The 18,957-nt window shown below is 43.5% G+C and overlaps 1 protein-coding gene across 1 annotated transcript in view; it reads left to right on the plus strand.

Annotated features, from left to right (window-relative positions):
- The window catches only part of LOC126401106 (neuronal PAS domain-containing protein 3), a 453,646-nt gene that overhangs the window by 293,647 nt on the left and 141,042 nt on the right, over positions 1-18,957 (plus strand). The window contains exon 5 of the mRNA XM_050062200.1: positions 17,310-17,399. Within this exon, the coding sequence (XP_049918157.1) occupies positions 17,310-17,399 (90 nt within the window). The remainder of the gene's footprint in view (positions 1-17,309; positions 17,400-18,957) is intronic.

Below are 18,957 nucleotides of genomic sequence, written 5' to 3' on the forward strand. Positions count from 1 at the left end.
CTGTGAGAGGCAGCAAAACATCCTTTCATTTTATAGTTACAGTTTACTAATAAAACTCTCCACAGTATGAACAGTGGTTACATGAGCCTCAAAACCAGACACAACTCAGCCCTGAGCAGAGTGACCGTCCTCTACTGACCAATCAGACTGCAGTGTTCACAGCTCCACCTTTAGTACCAGCACAACAGTTTGTGTTGTCTCTCCTCGTCCCCTGCCAGAGCTCAGCCTGACAGTCGGTCTAACATAGATACCGGCACAGCCAATCAGAGTAAAGGAGCACTTCTCGTGTCCCCAAAAATCTTTATTTTCTTTTTTCTAGATAATATATTAAGGATAATGATTTTGACAATGAGCTGACTAATTACTGTTCCAGTTGGTTTATATATATTAGCATGACGTACTGCAACAGAACATTAATCCAAACTGTAATTAATTATTACACACGCTGATGATAATTCAGTTTTATATCTCACTGTAGGAAACATCTGATTATATACAGAATACAGTATTAACCACAGGATGCACTCTCCTCCTCCCTCCTTCTCTCTCCTGTTATGTACTGATCTCCCTCTCCTTCCAATATTGACATTGTTGACCTTTCTGAACCTTCCTCTTCCTCCCCGTCCTCTTCTCCCCCCTCAGCTCTCCGTCCATACCTCCCTCTTCCTCCCTCTCTCCCACCTTTCCTCCTTTCCTTCCTTTATTGACATGTTGACCTGTCTGCACCTTCCTCTTCCTGTTTTCCCCATACTCCCATCTCTCTTTCTCTTCCTCGTCCTCTTACCTTCCTCGCCCCTCACCACTCTGTCCGAGCTTCTTTCCTCCTCTTCCTCTCCCCTTCTATCTTTCCCTTCTCTTTCACTTCTCTTCCATCACTCGCACCTTCTCTCTGCCTCCCTCTCGATGTGTTGACATCTCAGATGGCTCTACCTCTCTCTCCCCAGAGCCCCCTCCTCCTCCTCCTCCTCCTCCTCCTCCTCCTGGCTATTGATTGGTTCATTTGATAGTTCTATCACCAATCAGCATGAAGTTGACCTTTTGGACTTGGCAATGATAGCAAGACGTTGAGTGTGTGTTTGTGTGTGTAAGTGTGTGTGTGAGAGTCGATTTGGGTGCGTTTGTCCTTATAAGGATTTCAATGCATTTGTGTGTGTGTGTGTGTGTGTGTGTGTGTTGACCTTTGCAGGCAGAATGTCAGGCCGACTCTTGATGCTGCTTGTCAGTACATTAGTTGGACAGGAAGCAGTTCAGCTATCCAACAGGAAGTTCAAACTCCTCTTTATGAGTGACAGCAGGCAGCGTCATGTCACCTGATTTGCACCTGTCAGATCCTTCCTCTCCCAACATTTGGTCCGATGCCAGAACAGCTGATGAGAGATGCACCGATTGTGAAATTCTGGGCCGATAACGATGTTTAAAGTAACAATAAGGCTGATAAGGATATAGTGGTTATTTGGTGTTGTTATTTATTTGTTTATTGATGTTATTTATCGCCGTTTTTGTGCCTTGAAAGCAAAGAAACCCTCTTTATAAAGAAAGTCATCCAGCCCTTCATTACACCAGAGTCCTGCAGGGGTCCTGGACTTTTGAAAACCTGCTCCTGCCCATACCCTTAAAGCTCAGTACCAGAACCGACCTGTTTACCCGTCATTATGTCTAAGTTTAAGCCACACCCATTAATAAAAGTCGTGCGACCCAACCTGCAGCCTTGATTAATCACACACAGTCTACAGTCACTCACATTAAGCTTGGTTCTCCGTTCTTGAATTCCAAATCCAGCGGAGGGGACGTCTCTGAAAACAGAATCGTGTCTCATTTTCGTTTTGAAAAAAGTTCCGCATTTAGACGACAACGTTTTGATAACAATCGCCGACGCTGCAGTACACATGCCAGGCCAGTAGTTGGCGGTGTGATGCTTACACATCCTTCTACAGAGCGGCGATGTATAAACAAACAAAATGGCAACCGCATGAACGTTTGTCTGGATGGACGATGAGGTGGAGTTGCTACAGTAAATCTACACTATGATGGGGAAGATTTGATAAATTCAACAGGGTGAGCAGCACAAGCAGAGCTCGGGAGTCCGCCATTGTTGTTGTGATGGTCGACTTTCTCGCGCATGCCTAGTGACTGGAACCGTAAAGTGCATGTGCGAAAGTCTCCGTTTTCAGAGGAACTGCATATTGCAAGTTTACGTGACCAAAAATTGCACTCTGGAACCCGTTTGCAAAACGTTGCATTTTCAGGCACCCAAACGCCGCTGTCGTGTAAATGACCGGCCAAAACGCAACTAAAGTTTACTGTTTTCAGTTGAAATCGTTGTCGTATAATCGGGACCATAGAGACAGACAACCATTCACACTCACATTCACACCTACGGACAATTTAGAGTCACCAATGAACCTGCATGTCTTTGGACTGTGGGAGGAAGCTGGAGCACCTGGAGGAAACCCACGCTGACACATTTTTAAGATGGCGGTCATGTTAAGAAAAAACAGCTCATTTTAAAAGCTCATTTTACCAACGAATGACTTTTTTATGAGTCAAATAGGTAGCTTTAAAAATACATTCCAGGGCTTTGATTATTCCACACTGGAAATTTCATGAGTACGTAATGTTAATCAAGATAAAATGAGTGAATAATGTTGTGTGTTGTATATTTTTCGTGTATTCTCTTTTTATGATCATTTTAACTCATGTAAAGTGTCTTTGAGTACCAGGTTTGTGCACGTAATAGTTAACTGACAGGTGATATTAAAGTAAAATAAATAAAACAAATGAAATTATACGATCCATCATCATTTCCAAATCCCCTGTGCGTCATGGGAAACCTTCCTGAGCCGTCTGTAATCTGAGCGTGACCTGAACGAGCTCAGTCTCTGTTTTTCAGACATTATTGTCACTTGGCTGACATCCAGCAGACCAGGCTGCTTTAGGAAAAGAGGAAGCAGCTGATGAAAATAAAACCAGGCAAATATTGTGTTTCCAGGAGTTTTATTGTCCCAGTGCAGCCGAGGATCTGCTGCTCCAGTTGTTCCAGTTGTTGTTAATGTGTGGACTGGGAGCAAACTGGGAAGCGAATGAGTGAACTGTGCCTGTCAAAGCCCAGAGGGTCGGACTGTAAAGAGCCATATGCTGTTTGTGAGACAAACACTAACATGATCAACATTTTATTCATCCAGGCTGTTTACATCTCAGCTTCTTTACGTCGTCTCTCTATTTTTCTGTAATTTTGAGTTTCACACCACATGTGCCCGTCTCGTCTTCTACATCCTGCTGCTGGCAAACAAAAAAGATTCTTTATAATCACAGACGGAGAAAAAATGTTTTTGAGTCCGTTTTTTGTGATATTTGTATTTCCTTTTTCTCCATCCTTCTCTACTTTTCTCCTGCTTTGTCTCCCTTTTCTCCATCCTGTCACTTCTCTTCCCTCTTTCGTTCTTTTCTTGAATTTGTTTAGTCCTCTTCTTTTCTTTCATCTTCATCTTTTTTCATTTGTTCCCCCTTTTCCTGTCCTCTCCTAGTTACCTATTTCCTCTTTAATTTCACCTTTTCTTTCCCTCCATACCTGTAAAGTCCCCCTCCAGATTTTAAAGCATGTAAAAATACTCACACTAATATTAATATTGAGTTCAACATGGTTTTTGCACCAGGAAGCAGATCTACTCGTTCTTCGTCATTGCTGTGGGCTAAGTTTCGCTGTGCCTTTCCGCTTTCTCCAGCACTGCCTATGCAACAGGTGCAGAGCAGTGCATTCAAGATGGTTAATGTTAGCATTAAAGGCAACATCAGAGGGATTCAGGCGTATATGTTTGAGCCTCAGTCAGACCCAAACTCAAATGAGGAGTCAGTTGTACACCTAAATCGGGGACTAGAAGACGTATCAGAACGCCAAGTGTTGTTAGCATCTTTTACTTGTTTATGTTGTTTGTTAGCGTCTTAGCTTGTAGGCTAACTGGGCCAACCCGGTCTCACTCTGAGGTCGTCGAATTGCAGTGCTTGGTCAGTGACTTCTGGTGTCAGACACTGACGAAAAAAGTCATCCTTTCACATCAACGTGATACGTGGCTGGTCGCCATAATTGTGTAGCAGTGCCTTGCAGCATCAGGGGGAAACGGGGGGGTGGTGAATGGGTCCAACAGGTTTGCATCCCGTATGATTGTAAAACCAAACCCTGTTCTTTTTTCCTTAATCCAACCGGGCGCATGTTTTAGCTAAATGTAACCTTGTGCGTTTGTTGCTGAAGGAAAAAACGTCAATTCACGGTGTACTGATGTAGTGCTTTTATTTTGAAAGAGACTGTATGCAAGTGTATTTTGAAAACAGACAATGCATGTAACAGGCTGAAGTCGACACGGCGTCCCAGAGCGTCAACAACCAACACACCCAGGGTACCTTGGACGCCATATGTGGACGTGGAAAGTCCATGACCAAACACGGACATGTGACGAGGTCGCAGTGAGAGTGTGTCTAACTGGCAGTGGTTGCTGCAGCCTTAGTGGTTGTGAGACATAAAACAATATCTGCCATGATGGGGTTCTTGGTAAATTGATCGGTTAACATCCAAAAACCTTCACACTCTACCATGTTTACTTTCTCTATGCTAATGCTAACTCTGCTCTGTGCTGGAGGCTTCAGGTTTCTTTGCCAGTGTTGTGTTGAAGTCTATTTAGTCATCAATATGTGCCTCTATATTAGACAGTGACTGGCTTTCATATTAGTGACGTATTTTATCTAGCTGCCTGGCATATGTTTGAATCTCAGACTTTGGGGAAGTGCACAGACATCGCCCCCTTCAGTACAGGGATGTAGCGACCAACCAGTAATCTAGTGACAGACCCAGACACGTTAGTGATGGACATAAAATTAAAAAGAAAGGAGGAGAGAGGAGGAGTGTAAGAAAGGGTTTGTGGCAGGAAGAGATGGAGGTTGGAAACAAACAGACTGATATCACCCATAATTCCCTGCAATTAAAGTCAGCACCACACCTGCCTATGTTTTTCATCTTCTTTTCTCCTTCTGACAATTTCTATTTGCTCTGCTTCTCGTTGTTCTTCCATTTCACAATAACGGTCTTTTTGTCCCTCCGTCATTTCCTCATCATTCTTTTTCTTTTCATCTTGTTCTAGCTTTTCCTGTCACTCCCCGCATTTCTGTCGTTGTTAATCAACATATGTCTCAATTTCTTACACAATCAGCTCTTGCACTCTGTGATCAAAAATATGTGGAAATCCGCTGTCCCATCACTGTCGGAGGGTAACAACTACTTCCCATAACTGACTTGTGGCTCCGCTTCCAGATTCTTCCTTGTGATATTATCATTGATTTAGTTTCATGGTTATGTGAGCATAGAATCCAGAATTTTGGGGTCTCAAACAGTGGTCTCTAGTTTTCTGCAACTTGGCAGGTGTCACACAATCACTCTCTCCTCCACCTTCCTCATGTCAGGTCACATACTACATCATTTTAGAAACATTGATGTGATACATATTAAGTGTACAAATGAAATGTATTTGTGGTTTGCAGAAACGCACAAAGTCAAACACATTCTCAGTGGGTTGGGCTTCTGCCAGGGTTGTCCCTTGGCTCTGAATCTGTTCATGATATTCATGGACAGGATCTCAAGGCAGAGCCAGAGGGAGGAAGGGGTCCGGTTTGGTGCCGTAAGAATTGCATCTCTGCTTTTTGCAGATGATGTGGTTCTGTTGGCTTCATCACACCGTGACCTCCAGCATGCACTTGGGCAATTGTAATGCGGTCAGGAGATGCGCATCAGCATCTCCACATCCGAGGTCATGGTCCTCTGCCGGAAAACAGTGGACTGTCCCCTCTGGGTTGAGAGAGAGTTACTGCCCCAAGTGAGAAGTTCAAGTATCTTGGGGTCTTGTTCACAAGTGAGGGTAGAATGGAGCATGAGATGGATCGGCAGTTTGGCGCGGTGATGAAGGCACTGTGCCGGACCATTGTGGTGAAGAAGGAACTGAGCTGGAAGGCGAAGCTTTCGACTTACTGGTCTATCTATGTCCCAGCCCTCACATATGGTCATGAGCTCGCGGAAATTGCTGAAACAAGCAGCCGAAAGTAAGTTTCCTCAGAAAGGTGTCTGGGCTCAGCCTTAGAGATAGGGTGAGGAGCTCGGACATCTGGAAGGAGCTCGGAGTAGAGCTGCAACATCTTTGCATTGAAAGGGGTCAGTTGAGGCAGTTGATCAGGATCCTCCTGGGCGCCTCCCTTTAGCGGTGTACCAGACGCGTCCCACTGGTAGGAGGCCCCGGAGTAGATCCAGAACATGCTGGACGGATTATATATCTCATCTGGCCTGGGAGCACCTCAGGATCCCCCAGGAGGAGCTGGAAAGCGTTGCTCAGGAGAGGGACGTCTGGAATACTTTGCTCAGCCTCCTGCCCCCGCGACCCAGCTTCAGATAAGCGGTTGGAGATGGATGGATGGCAAAACGTACAATGCCATTTTTTTTTTCTGGCAACAGGGCAGACTACAGTAATAAAGGCCTGGACATATGGATTTGTACCCTGTTGTTCTTTTTTAAAGGACTGGTTGTCCTGCTCCACACAGACACCATATTCAAATGGTGGTATCTGTTGCCGTGATTGTTGACACCACATCTGCTCAACCAATCACAATCTGCAGCACTGCCAACAAGGCTATTTATCTCCAGAAACCCAAGAACTTGACTGGTCTGCACAGAGTCCTGATCTTATCTCCATCCAACACCTGTAAAATAAACTGAAACACCGACCGTGAGTCAGACCTGATCACTGGAATTATGTCTGATTGTCCACATACTTTAGTCCATGTGTGTATCCTTTTTAGAATTCATATCCATTTCTGTGTTTCTCTCTCTCTGTTATTATTTTTGTTACTTTTTCTCTTTCTCTTTGTTTTCCAATGTTTCTCCTCGTGCTCCCTCCATTGATCTTCTCTTTTTCCCTCCATTCCCTTTTAATCAATTCATCCTCCCTCTCTCCCGTTCTCTTTGTTTCTTGATTTCTTTATTTGTCGTTTTCCTATATATCACAACTCCCCTTATTTTCTGTCCTTTTTGCAATTCATTTGTTCTCCCTCTCTCTCTCTCTCTGTCTCAAACACACACACACACACACACACACGCGCACACACACACACACACACACACAGTCTGTTTTTCCATTTGTCATTAAGAGGCAGAGAGCTAGACAGTAACATTTAAACCGCTCGTTCTGAATGGTTAAAAGATGGCCTCATCTGTTGTGTGTGTGTGTGTGTGTGTGTGTGTGTGTATATGCGTATACGTGTACATATGTGTGTGTGTGTGTGAGTGTGTGAGGCCGATCGATGCAGTAATCTGCAGGAGGTGGGAAGCAGAGGGAGCGAACCATTCAGCAGCGCTCACTAATCAATTGCAATTCTTTCTTTTACTGTCTGAACGCCCAGATTTAGACGTTTGTGCGTGTGTGTGTAGGTGTGTGTAGGTGTGTGTGGTGTGTGTGTTGTTAATTATTTCTTTTACTGTCTGAGGTTCAACATTTAGCTCTGTATGTGCCTCTAAGTGTGTGTGTGTGTGTGTGTGTGCAGGTCTGTGTGTGTGTGTTCCAGCATGTTTGTCCTGACGGTGGCGCTTCAGGAAAGGTCACAGGGTCATTTAAATGTAAAATGGTTCATCCTCTGGGGAGCAGGGATATGGTCTGAAGCTAGCTGTTGTTGAGATGTCTCACTCTGGACTAAATTGTTGGACAAACTAAAAGACCCACTGACGTCACACTTTATACTGAGAGAATGTGTCGTGCTTCTGTTTGTTGTTTCGTCAGTAAAGAATAATACTGAAACCACATCTCACAACTGATTCATTCTTTGGCAAAACAAGCCTCCATTTGACACCTTTTTCCAGAAATTTCAACCATATATATATTGTAGTATTTAGCAGTAGACAAAGTTGGGTCAGTTTTCCATTGGCTCTGGATGGAGTCATTTGCGCTTTTCACATCGGCCACCGTAGTTAGCAGCACCTTGTTTTGTAGAAGAAGAGACCTGTGCTGATAATTCGAGACATGTATAGCTGCAGACACATTCCATTAGTAGCGTACATGACACATCCAACAAACTGTGCCCACCACTTGCACAAGACAAATGCACCAATAGGATTCATTGTACATAAAGATGTGATTCACTTTATTAGTAACCAGAGGTAGCCATCCAGTTACCCTTATCCTAACCTTAACCACATCACTTTTAACCTAATACTTCATAGGTAGCTAATCGCTAACTTAACTTGAACTGTTCCCAATGAGGAGAGTGTATGCGGCTGCATGCAGCTACCTAAAGAAAATGCGCATTGCCCAGCGTCTTTTATCAGAGCGCTCTGCGTTTTCCTGTGGTCGCTTCTACTTGACAGTCTCTAAACTTCTCCGTAAGGCGCTGATGATGTCACTGCCACTTCATTAGTTGGGCTACTGTCACAACAAAGACAGAAAAGCTCATTTTTTGGGGGGCAGGTCTGCTGGTGGTCACTGGATCTTGCTGATGAGTGTTGTGCTTTTATCACCGTTTGCTTTGTAAGCTTGGTGTTGACTGTGTAGCCAACCCTCTGTTAATGTAGTGTTTTGTTAGCTACCTCGCTCAGGTTAATGTCAAGATAATGTTGTCAAAAGATCTTTTTACTTAGAGTGCTATTGGGTTGTCAAGACCTCCTTTCTTTATGCTGCCTGTCAGCAGTGAAGTGGTAGGTGATGAGGTGGGTGCACGACTAGGTAGATGGGTTGGTTACCGAGGAGGAAGTGGGAATACTCTCCTATATATTCCAGTTGCTGTTTGGCTGATAGGTAGGTATACTCTAAGCATACAGAGAAAGAAGTGGATATACTATACTCTCCACTATGCCACTGCCACTTTTGTATTTTTACACAGAACCAAATAACACCAGCATCATCTGCTTCAGTGTGTGATTTTAGACAGCATGCCAGCATCGCTGAACCAAAAGAGGTGTGACGGGTATGATGTGCAACACAAGAGCATCGGCCTCTAGTGTGACATATAACATGTGTCGGCAGCGCTTCATAAACAATAACAATGGCAGAACCAGGCAATTCGAGGACATTTTCAGATGCTGTTCTTCTTTAGTTGCTGTTAGTTAGCTGCTAGCTGCTAACAGCTACCTCTAATATCTCCATCGGTGGGTTGTGGGTCAAAACGTTACACCTCTGCTGCCCATGATCACATCCTGCCTGTTGTCTCACTTATACAGAGGTCATTTCAGCGCCGTAACTACATCCGTCCGCGGCTCAGAGGTGAGACACCTCTGTCCCCCCATTCCGTGATCATACCTTATACTCAGAACGAGGAGGCGGCATGGCGGCGCAATATTCCAGCCCGCTCTCTTTCTAAAGTCATCAAATACTGCCGCTTTGTCAGCGATTTCAGCATCAGATACAGACGCCAGAAGCTGCTTTTTGTGGTGGTATGATCCGCCTGTTTGAAACACTGCTGGTAACAACAACATAAGGATGTGAGGGGAGGTGGATGGGTCCAACAAACCCTGGACTTTCACCCAGGAGCCTGGTGTTTGCTTCCTGTATTATTTTTTTTCTGAACCTAACCATGTGCTTTTGCTGACGTCCCATTCAGGAACATCAACAGCAGACGCTAAAGGATATCTAGCATGAAATATGTAGACGTGAAAGTCCACCGACAAAGTAGCTACATGTGACGACTTGGGATGAGAACATGTTGGATACTCCCACCTTGAACCGTCGGTATAAAAGAGGCTATAGAAACAACACATGCATAGCACGTCCTTAAAAAAAGCGCCCTGCCACTGCTTTTCTAAAGAAGGAAAATGCTATGTAGACACACGTTCTAAGTCGGCTTTGTCTTTTGTGATAGTAACTAAATATATATAGGTTTGTAGGTGAGTGTAGGTGAGTGTAGGTGAGTGTAGGTGAGTGCCGATGGACTAACGCAAGCAGTTTGTCGACCTGATGACTCTGAGACATTTCTATGTTTTGTTGACATCTTCAAGATCAAGCAACCCAAATACTTTAGATATTGAAATCATTTATGAATGCATTAATTATAGTCTTAAAACTTCATTAAATCCCTTTAATTGCATCATTGTTAATGTTAGATTAATAATATTTTCAAGTAAAAACTTGGCAGTTGTTTTGTTGAGAGGTAGAACAGTCTGCGGCTCTCAGACTGTTATATTCTGGTTAATAGAACAAAACATTTCATTATGACAGAGGACTGAGAGACAGGAAGCGCACACACACACACACACACACACACACTGACACATACACTAACCCTCCACCTCATTGCCACACACACACACCCATCAATACAAACCGTCCACACACACAGAATAAAATAAATAAATGTACAATCAAAATTGCAATTACCTGCAGAATTTGTGAAGGGTAAACAAATCTGTGCCTCGCCCCCTCCACACACACACACACACTCACACACACACAGACGCAGGGAGCGGCGTTAGCGTTCTAGTTAGCATGCTGAAATGAATACAGTTAGATCCAAAGCAATTTCCTTTTATTTATCTTAGCAGCCGCGCATAAATAAAGGCAAGGGCATCCAGGCAATTAGCATAATTACTATGAGGCGGTCAGACCCTCTGTGATTTCATAAAGACACACACACACACACACGCACAGGCCGCCGCCACGGGGTGTGTGTTCGTATATGTGTGTGTGTGTGTGTGTGTTTGGGAGAGACGGAGGAGAAGAGATAGAGACAGTGACTCTGCGTGTGTGTGTGTGTGTGTGTGTGTGTGTTGGTGCATGACTTCTGCTGTGTCCATTTGTTCCACTTTGTGTGTGTGCGTGTCTGTTTGCATTGTTTCCTCATTTTCTGTGTGTGTGTGTGTGTGTGTGTGTGTGTCTGAGTGCCGTCATTGGTCTGTCTGCGTCTCACACACATACACACACACACACACGCATATGGTGATACATGCAAACATTTGAGCACATGGTCACACGTTACTGCACACACACACACACACACACACACACACACACACACACACACATGGACCAATCTAAAGTCCCAGTGTGTCTCTACGTGTTATTAATATGCAAATACAAGTGAAAAAACAACAAAGGGCATGAAAAACAATATCCCACCTAACAGGCTGAGGTCAGCTGATACTGGATCTACTGGTTTCATTGCTTCTACTGGTTCTACTGTTTATTCTTGCTCCATTGGTCCCACTGTGTGTGTCTGGTTTTAGTGACAACTTGACAATTCAGGGCCTGGGAATATTTGCCTGTGCGTACGATAAGGTTGGGTTTAGTTTAACATTTGTATGGATATAAATATGGAAGCGTTTTACTGTTGGGAGATTGGTTGGTTTTGTCTGTTTGCGTTTTGGATCAGGCTGAGGTTGGGATCAAATCAGTCTCTGATGAAGCTCAGATTTGGCTCAAGTCCATCGGAGCGACTCGGATTTAGAACTCGGACCTAAAAACTCAAGCCCAAACCTGCACAGTTTCTGTTCGAGCCGACCCCCTGCAGGAGTTTTGGGCCAGTGCCCGATTTAAAACCAGATGTTCTAATGTTAGAGAAATCTATATTATATTTCTTTTAATATTAAAACATTAAATATAAAGTGAGATCTCTTTGTCTGAAAAAAAGAAAAAACTCTCTTACTATTTAACTGAGTAGACAAAATGAACCTAATCGGGTTGTCCACTAATCGGAAGATCAGTGGTTCAATCCCTGGCTCCTCCAGTCCTCATGTCAAAGTATCCTTGTGCAAGATACTGAACCCTGAATTGCTCCTGATGGCTGTTCCATCGGTGTGTCAGTGCATGTGAATGGTTACTAAGTAGTAGGTTGCACCTTGTGTGGCAGCCTTGGCCATCAGTGTGTTAATGTGTATGTGAATGGGTGAATGGCGATGCAGCCAGACAAAACCTTTTGCAGTGTTATAATATGCCACCATTAGGCCAGACATCACCTGTCGAGGCAGTATGATATGCCCCTGGATGATTTCAGTTTGAAAAGTTGCTGGTAACAGCGTAATATAAGGAGCTAGGAAGTCCCTATAGAGTGTGCAGGAGGGGAGGTGGATGGGTCCAACATACCTGTTGACTAGAGATGATACGCCGTCTCATGGTGGTCACTTCCTGTCAACGTTACAGATCAGAAGCACAGAGAGTTGTTGACTAGAGATGATACACCGTCTCATCGTGGTCACTTCCTGTGAACCTGCAGCATTGCAAGTAGTTGCCTGTTTCAACTCATCTCGTTGCGAATCTTTGGTCTGAACTGAGCTTAACAGGCATAAAATAACAAGCCATCCTGTACTGTCAAAAACAAATTCAGAAAGAAACGTAGCGCGTAGTATGTAGATAAGAACAGCACTGACAAAGCTACAATATTTGCCATGTTGAGATGAGAATGCACTGAAAATACACACATGCTTTGAATTCATAGTTTGAACCTGCTCAGTGAAAAGGCAGCTGAAGGTGTATCAGTGTTGTTTGGGTGTTTTCTGTTCTTGCTGCTGCAGAAAATGTCAGTTATTGAGGCTTGAATATTGTTCTCTGAGTGTTACACCGACCTTTGTGCTTCTTACAACCTTTCACTGACCTTTCGAGACCCCACCGACCTCGTACATAATTCCTGGTGTAAACCGAAAGAGGCAGAAAAGACAAACAGGCGGCAGAAAACAATGTCGGCTGTGAGCTGCGGTTGGAGCTGCTGCTCTAATAATCTGAGGCCTGTTTAACCTCCGGGAGGCAACCTGGGATTTAACGAAGCAGTCAGCAAGGTTATGTTTGTTTACAGCACATCTATGACTGAGTGTGTGTGTGTGTGTGAGAGTGTTTACATCAGCGTCATATCAGCATAATTTACACACACACACGCACACAAACACACACACGCACACACTTCCACCTTTCAACTCGCTTTCCAATTCTAATTAATCCGTTTTTAATCCCTCTGAAACGCACAGATTTGCTTCCCTTCACCTGGAGCTGCTTGTTGCTAAACCTGGACCTCAATCAGACGAGATGATAAAACTGTAAAAAGAAAAACACAGGTTGTGATTATCTCCACATCTCAGTCACATCTCCGCTGTTGTGTTGTGGTACTTTTAAAGGGGCAACAGGTAATCCATGACCTGCAGGGGCTTAGTGGTTGTGTCATAATATTCCAAGAAACCTCAGCAGCCTCCGTCGTGGAAGACACAGAACAATATTCAGGAAAACAGACGGTTTTAAAGACAGGTTAAGAGAAGATTCCATCATGTAGTGACACAGCATGTCTGGAGGCATTGTGTTTTTGGGTTGTCCATTCGTCCAACGTCTGATTTTCACTCATACACATCCAATAAAGACGTAAACCTTCTGCTCACCATGACTGTCGCTCTCTATCACATTAAATGAAGGAACATAAAGACGCCAGTTGCATCCCAGTAGTCTACTGTTCAGTTATAAAACACACAATAACAGCAGTTACATGGACATAACTCCAACTCCATAAGTATGTGCAAACACCACCGTGGCGCTTATGACAAAAAAAGAAAAGAAAAGAATGTTGGGACACCTGTTAACCCTTTAAGACACATACAACTGGACATTTCATGTTTCCCAACCAAATTATTTATTTTAGATAACTTTTTTATCCACTAGATTTTTATCCAAAATCCCCATAATATCACAGAACATCCCGTGCTAAGCTAGTTAGCATCAGTATTAGCTTTAAATGGTCTTAAATGTCATCTGAGGATAATAGACTTGTTGGAGGACAAAGACATTTCATGTGAAGGGCGACAACATGGAGAGCAGCAATCTGGACCTGAACTTAACAACACACAGATACAAGCCTGTGTGCATGTAACAAACACAAACACCCAGCTAACACACACACACACATACACACACACACATAGTCACACACGCAGACGGTATGAGTCAGGGTGTGTGTTAATGAGGAACCCAGCATGGATGGACATTGATGAGGCTCATTGACGATTAACATCTCATTAGCATCTCATCAGCTGAGAGGGCAGACTAAACGGACACAGGCAGAGGAGCAGCAGCGCACACACACACACACACAGAAACACACACACATATATATGTATAAACACAGATATATCATTAACGACCTCAGAGGTTAAAGGTCAAAACCAAACAGAACTTTCTGAGTATGAGACATGAGACATTCTCCATTTCATCCAAAGACGACTCAATTAAAGTGGAAAAAGACACGTTTTTTTTTGCTTTAACTTTTTATAGTAAATGTTGATTGCATAATATAATGGTTATAGAATAAACCGGTATTTAGATTGGTTCCCCACAAGGCGCACTTTCACTTTGCAGTCCTGTCTGTCATTTGGTACGATCTCCCCTGGGAAAATCAAGGCTCTATTTACAGATGAAAGGAAGTGCATCAAACACTGGCCAATCAAAACAGGAAGAAGATAGCACTTTTGTTTTCCCCAGGAGCTATCAGTAGCTATCCGCAGTTACCAAAGAGTACCAGTGTAAGTTCTTTGCAGTCACTAGCCATGTTTCCATCAGCCTGTTTAGATGCGCATCTAGAAGTATCGCATCAGAAAATTATGATGGAAATGCTAAATTTGAATTAAAATCCCCTTTTTCGCGCAAACTAAAATACGCTCGCTTTAGCCGGGTTTTGGTTGATTCGAAAAAGTGTTGATTGGCAAAACTAGGGGGATGGAAACAGTTATGTTGAATTAAGTCTGACGTAGCGCGCCAACCGCCAGAAAACGTAGAAGAAGAAGAATGCGAGACTTGTTTTGTTTCCGATTCTGCGGAAAACTCGCGTGAGTTTGTAGTTTTCACCAAAGTCCGTACATTTAATGGAAACACACAGGATTCGTATTTCTTTTGATGCGCCTTTCCCAATGATTCAAATCACTTTTGGATGGAAACATAGCTACTGTCACTAGTAGAGGAATCACCTGTGAAAACAGAAGTGTATTTTGAAAACAGACAATGCATGTAACAGGCTGAAGTTGACACGGCGTCCCAGAACGTCAACAACCAACACACCCAGGGTACCTTGGACGTCATATGTGGACGTGGAAAGTCCATGACCAAATGCTGATATGTGACGAGGTTAGAGAATGTGTCGGACCACAAGCTCACCTGGTTGAGTGTGCCCCAAGTAGCAGCCATAGTTCGCTTCTAACCTTTGGCCCTTTGTTGTGTGTCATTCTTCCTTTCTTTCCGCACTTTATTGCCTCTCTCCAGCTGCACTTTGATAAAGGCCCTAAAATGAGCCCAAAAAATAATCTTATAATAAAAAAATCAGTTTGAATCAGTTAGGAGTGGCCTGAATGCTGCTAGGACAACGTTAGCTTGTAGTGAATGTGTTCTCCTTGCTTTTGTCTGGTTCCACAGATTGACACTGGGGTGATGTCAGCGTAGATTCATTGACATGTTTGCAGTTTTTCCACTGATGTAACTTACTGTCGTGTAGCAGATGTCACATATCGTTGTTTTTTATCCACCACTCTCTCTCGCCATCGTCCTAATAATTCACAGTGAAACCAAAGTGGCTCCAAACACTAGACCTGCACATTATCAGAGGAGCTTCTATTTTTGGTCTGGGATTTGGTCTGAAAGCCTTGCACCGAATGGTTCAATTCAAATACGTGTATTGTAACACCCCCAATAATAATATATTATTATATAGCTATATATGTATTACATTCATGTTATGTTCAGAGATATTTAATTGGCCTTTTCAGTTGCCATTTTATGTCTCTGTCTCTCTATTCCCTGTCTCGCTCTCTCTCACACATGCATGCAAACAAGTAATATTAATAACAGAGATACAGTCATACATGTATATTCAGCGTTGACACAACACACACACACACACACACACACACACACACACACTCATGCACACAGACCTGGTGTATCAGCAGCAACAGTAGGGAACCACATGTAATTAACCTGGCTGACCTCGGGAGTATTAATGCCTTTGTATGTGAGTGTGTGTGTTTGAATCAGTGTATTGTGCTCAAGGAGTCGAGTGTTCTGCCATGATCTTCACATAACCACAGCATTAGACACACTCTGGTCTGTGTGTGTGTGTGTGTGTGTGTGTGTGTGTGTGTGCGTACGTCTGTCATTTCTGTATGTGTGTGTGTGTGTGTGTGTGTGCTTCGCTGCTGAAGTCGAGTGTTCCGCCGTGATCTTCACATAAATACACCATTAGACACACCTAGATGTATGTGTGTGTGTGTGTGTGTGTGTGTGTGTGTGTGAGTGTGTGCAGACAGACTTACCTTTCCATATATCTGATGGTACAAGACACAGACCCTTTGTGCAGTACTGCTGTGTTTCCACCACAGACAGTCCTCTTAAATGTGGGCGGGGTTGTTGTCACTCACTGCTCCGTCCAGCACTCGCTGTATTTCCTCATCAGCGGTGACACAGATGGAAGTCTGCACCTGGTTTATCGTCCACANGGTGTGCTGATGGATTCACGTCATCAACTCATGCATTGAGTAACATTACAAGTTAACGTTCCACCTTAAAAGTTGCCGGCAGTCGGCCCAGTGAATGAAGTTAGTGTCCGTCCTCTACTGACCAATCAGACTGCAGTGTTCACAGCTCCACCTTTTAGAACCAGATCTGTGTGCTAGGTACCCCAACAGAGGGGGGACCAAACATGGGGACAGCATGGAACACTTCTGTTGGTACCATCCACAACTTTTCACTGTGGGAACAGATAAACAATGTGTACCAAAGTGAACTGAACTGGGGTGCTCGGTGGAAACGGGGCTTAAGGCTTAATAGCAGTGTTGGAAGATGATCTTTTTCTTTCTAGCCTGCGTTCAATGGTTATTTTTTTATGTATGTTACTGATGTTTTTGTCTTAATAGTGTATACTATTTTATCTGTCCCATTAAGCACTTTGTAACGGTGTTTTAAAAAGTGCGATACAAATAAAGTCTCTTATTTATTATTTAAAGTATTAGCATCAAAATAGACTCAAAGTACAAAAAGTAAAAGTACTCATTATGCAGAAAGTCTCGTGTCAAAAGAATAAATATGATATTGTTGGATTATACAGGATAACAGGATAAGCGGTGACAGAAAATAAATGAATTGATAATGTGTTTGTCACTTTAATGTTGCAACTGGTAAATGTGGAGCTCTTAGTGAGAGGATTTTCTAATGAAGGTCAGGTAAAGGTCATCCTTAGTGACCTTGGACATGTGAGTTTTACAACAGGAAACTGTCTTCACTGTTAAATATATGAAGTGACTTAAACTCCCCTCTCTGTCCTCTGTTTTTGTCTGTCCTCAGTCTCTGGACGGGTTTGTATTTGCACTAAACAAGGAGGGACGCTTCCTCTACATCTCTGAGACCGTCTCCATCTACCTGGGACTGTCGCAGGTAAGTCAAACACCTGTGTGTCTGTCTGTCTGTGATGTCACTGTTTGTCTGCACAGAAACACAAATGAAGCTTCTCACAGTTCAGACACAATATTTTGGCATCTCACTCACTTGGTTGTTGCAGAGCCTCGGGTCTGTCTGTCTTCCTCTCCGTCTCCCTCTGTTTGTCTCTTCCTCTGATTGTCTGTCTCTCTCTCCGTCTGTCTCCTCTGTCTCTCTCTCCAGCCCTCATTACCAAAGACAATTCCCAACAAATTAAGGCTCATTTCAAATCTCATCAGCTCGTCGGACGGTTGTTGATTTGTGCAGCGAGCGACGACGCATATTTTATTGCTGTGTGTGTGTGTGTGTGTGTGTGTGTGTGCCGGGGACACTTCATTGTACTTTGTCAGCTTGGTAACGAGTTCTGCGTCTCAATTGGTTCACTCTCCACCAGTTCCTGTTAATAGAGACAGGCGTCCATCCTGAAGGTCGACACATCGACCTTGGAGGCGCTAATAAGTCGGTATTGACAAGCTCTGTGTGTGTGTGTGTGTGTGTGTGTGTGTTGCTGAATTAAAAGGGATTTAAATCGTCACATCTCCCTGTTTACCTCATAGCTTGTGTCGGCTTGTGTGCAAACTGCTAATATGTGTTAATGAACAGAGGAAGGTAAAGAAGTGATGTGCTGTAAAATACCATGAAACACATTTACTTTCGTCCTGCTGCTCAGACAGAGTCGAGTTTTCAGGATTTTTTTAGTGTCATGTTGAAGAACAGTGTGTCTTTATGATTTTAATTTTTGACACTTGCAGTTTGGTATTGTTTCTGGACATCTGAAACGTAGCTGTCAACTGGTTGCACACATGATGTCGTCATTGTTAAAGGGTCATATAATATTCAGAGCTTTCTTTGTAAATCAGCTGAATCAGTCAGACACCATCTCCTCTGCAGACTTGCTCATGTGCTGCCTGCAAACACGGATGCATACGTTGACCTCTCATCTCTTCAGGCCTTGCAATACTTGTTTGTGCTTTTGTCAAGTATGGCGGCTGCTTTTGCTGCTGGTGTTTTCTAAAAGGAGGTGAAAGGGGAAGAGGCTGGTAGTAACACAGATGAACGAGCCAATCATCACCATGGGGCTTCATTCAGGTGGCATTTTGAGAGGTACCTGTCAGGTACTTAACTGTGGACATTTGCAGTGGCATTCATGAGTGTGTGTAAACTGGCTGTTGGTCAGCGTATGACTTTGACAACTCTTTTGCATTTACCCCCGCCGTATAAAAACATGAAAGTATCAGAGGACTTTTAGTTTGATGAACTCCAAGCATCATTAACCCAACAATACCCGATAGAAAGAAGGTGGTGGCAAGATGCAAACTCAGAACCAAAGGTTATAATCTGCCATAAAACAAAAAGCAGATGATCAGGCTGTCCTCATGAACTGGTTGTGCGTTTTCCTATGAAAAGTAATGCACCATGAGCCAGTAGTTCATGTAAAACCCATGTGTGTGGGAATACTGGGATCACATGACCGGTGCGCTGATGGAAGTAAAGAAGAAGGCGGTCCATTGAGGAG

Source organism: Epinephelus moara, chromosome 14 (genome assembly GCF_006386435.1).
Source record: "Epinephelus moara isolate mb chromosome 14, YSFRI_EMoa_1.0, whole genome shotgun sequence".
NCBI classification, from domain to species: domain Eukaryota; kingdom Metazoa; phylum Chordata; class Actinopteri; order Perciformes; family Serranidae; genus Epinephelus; species Epinephelus moara.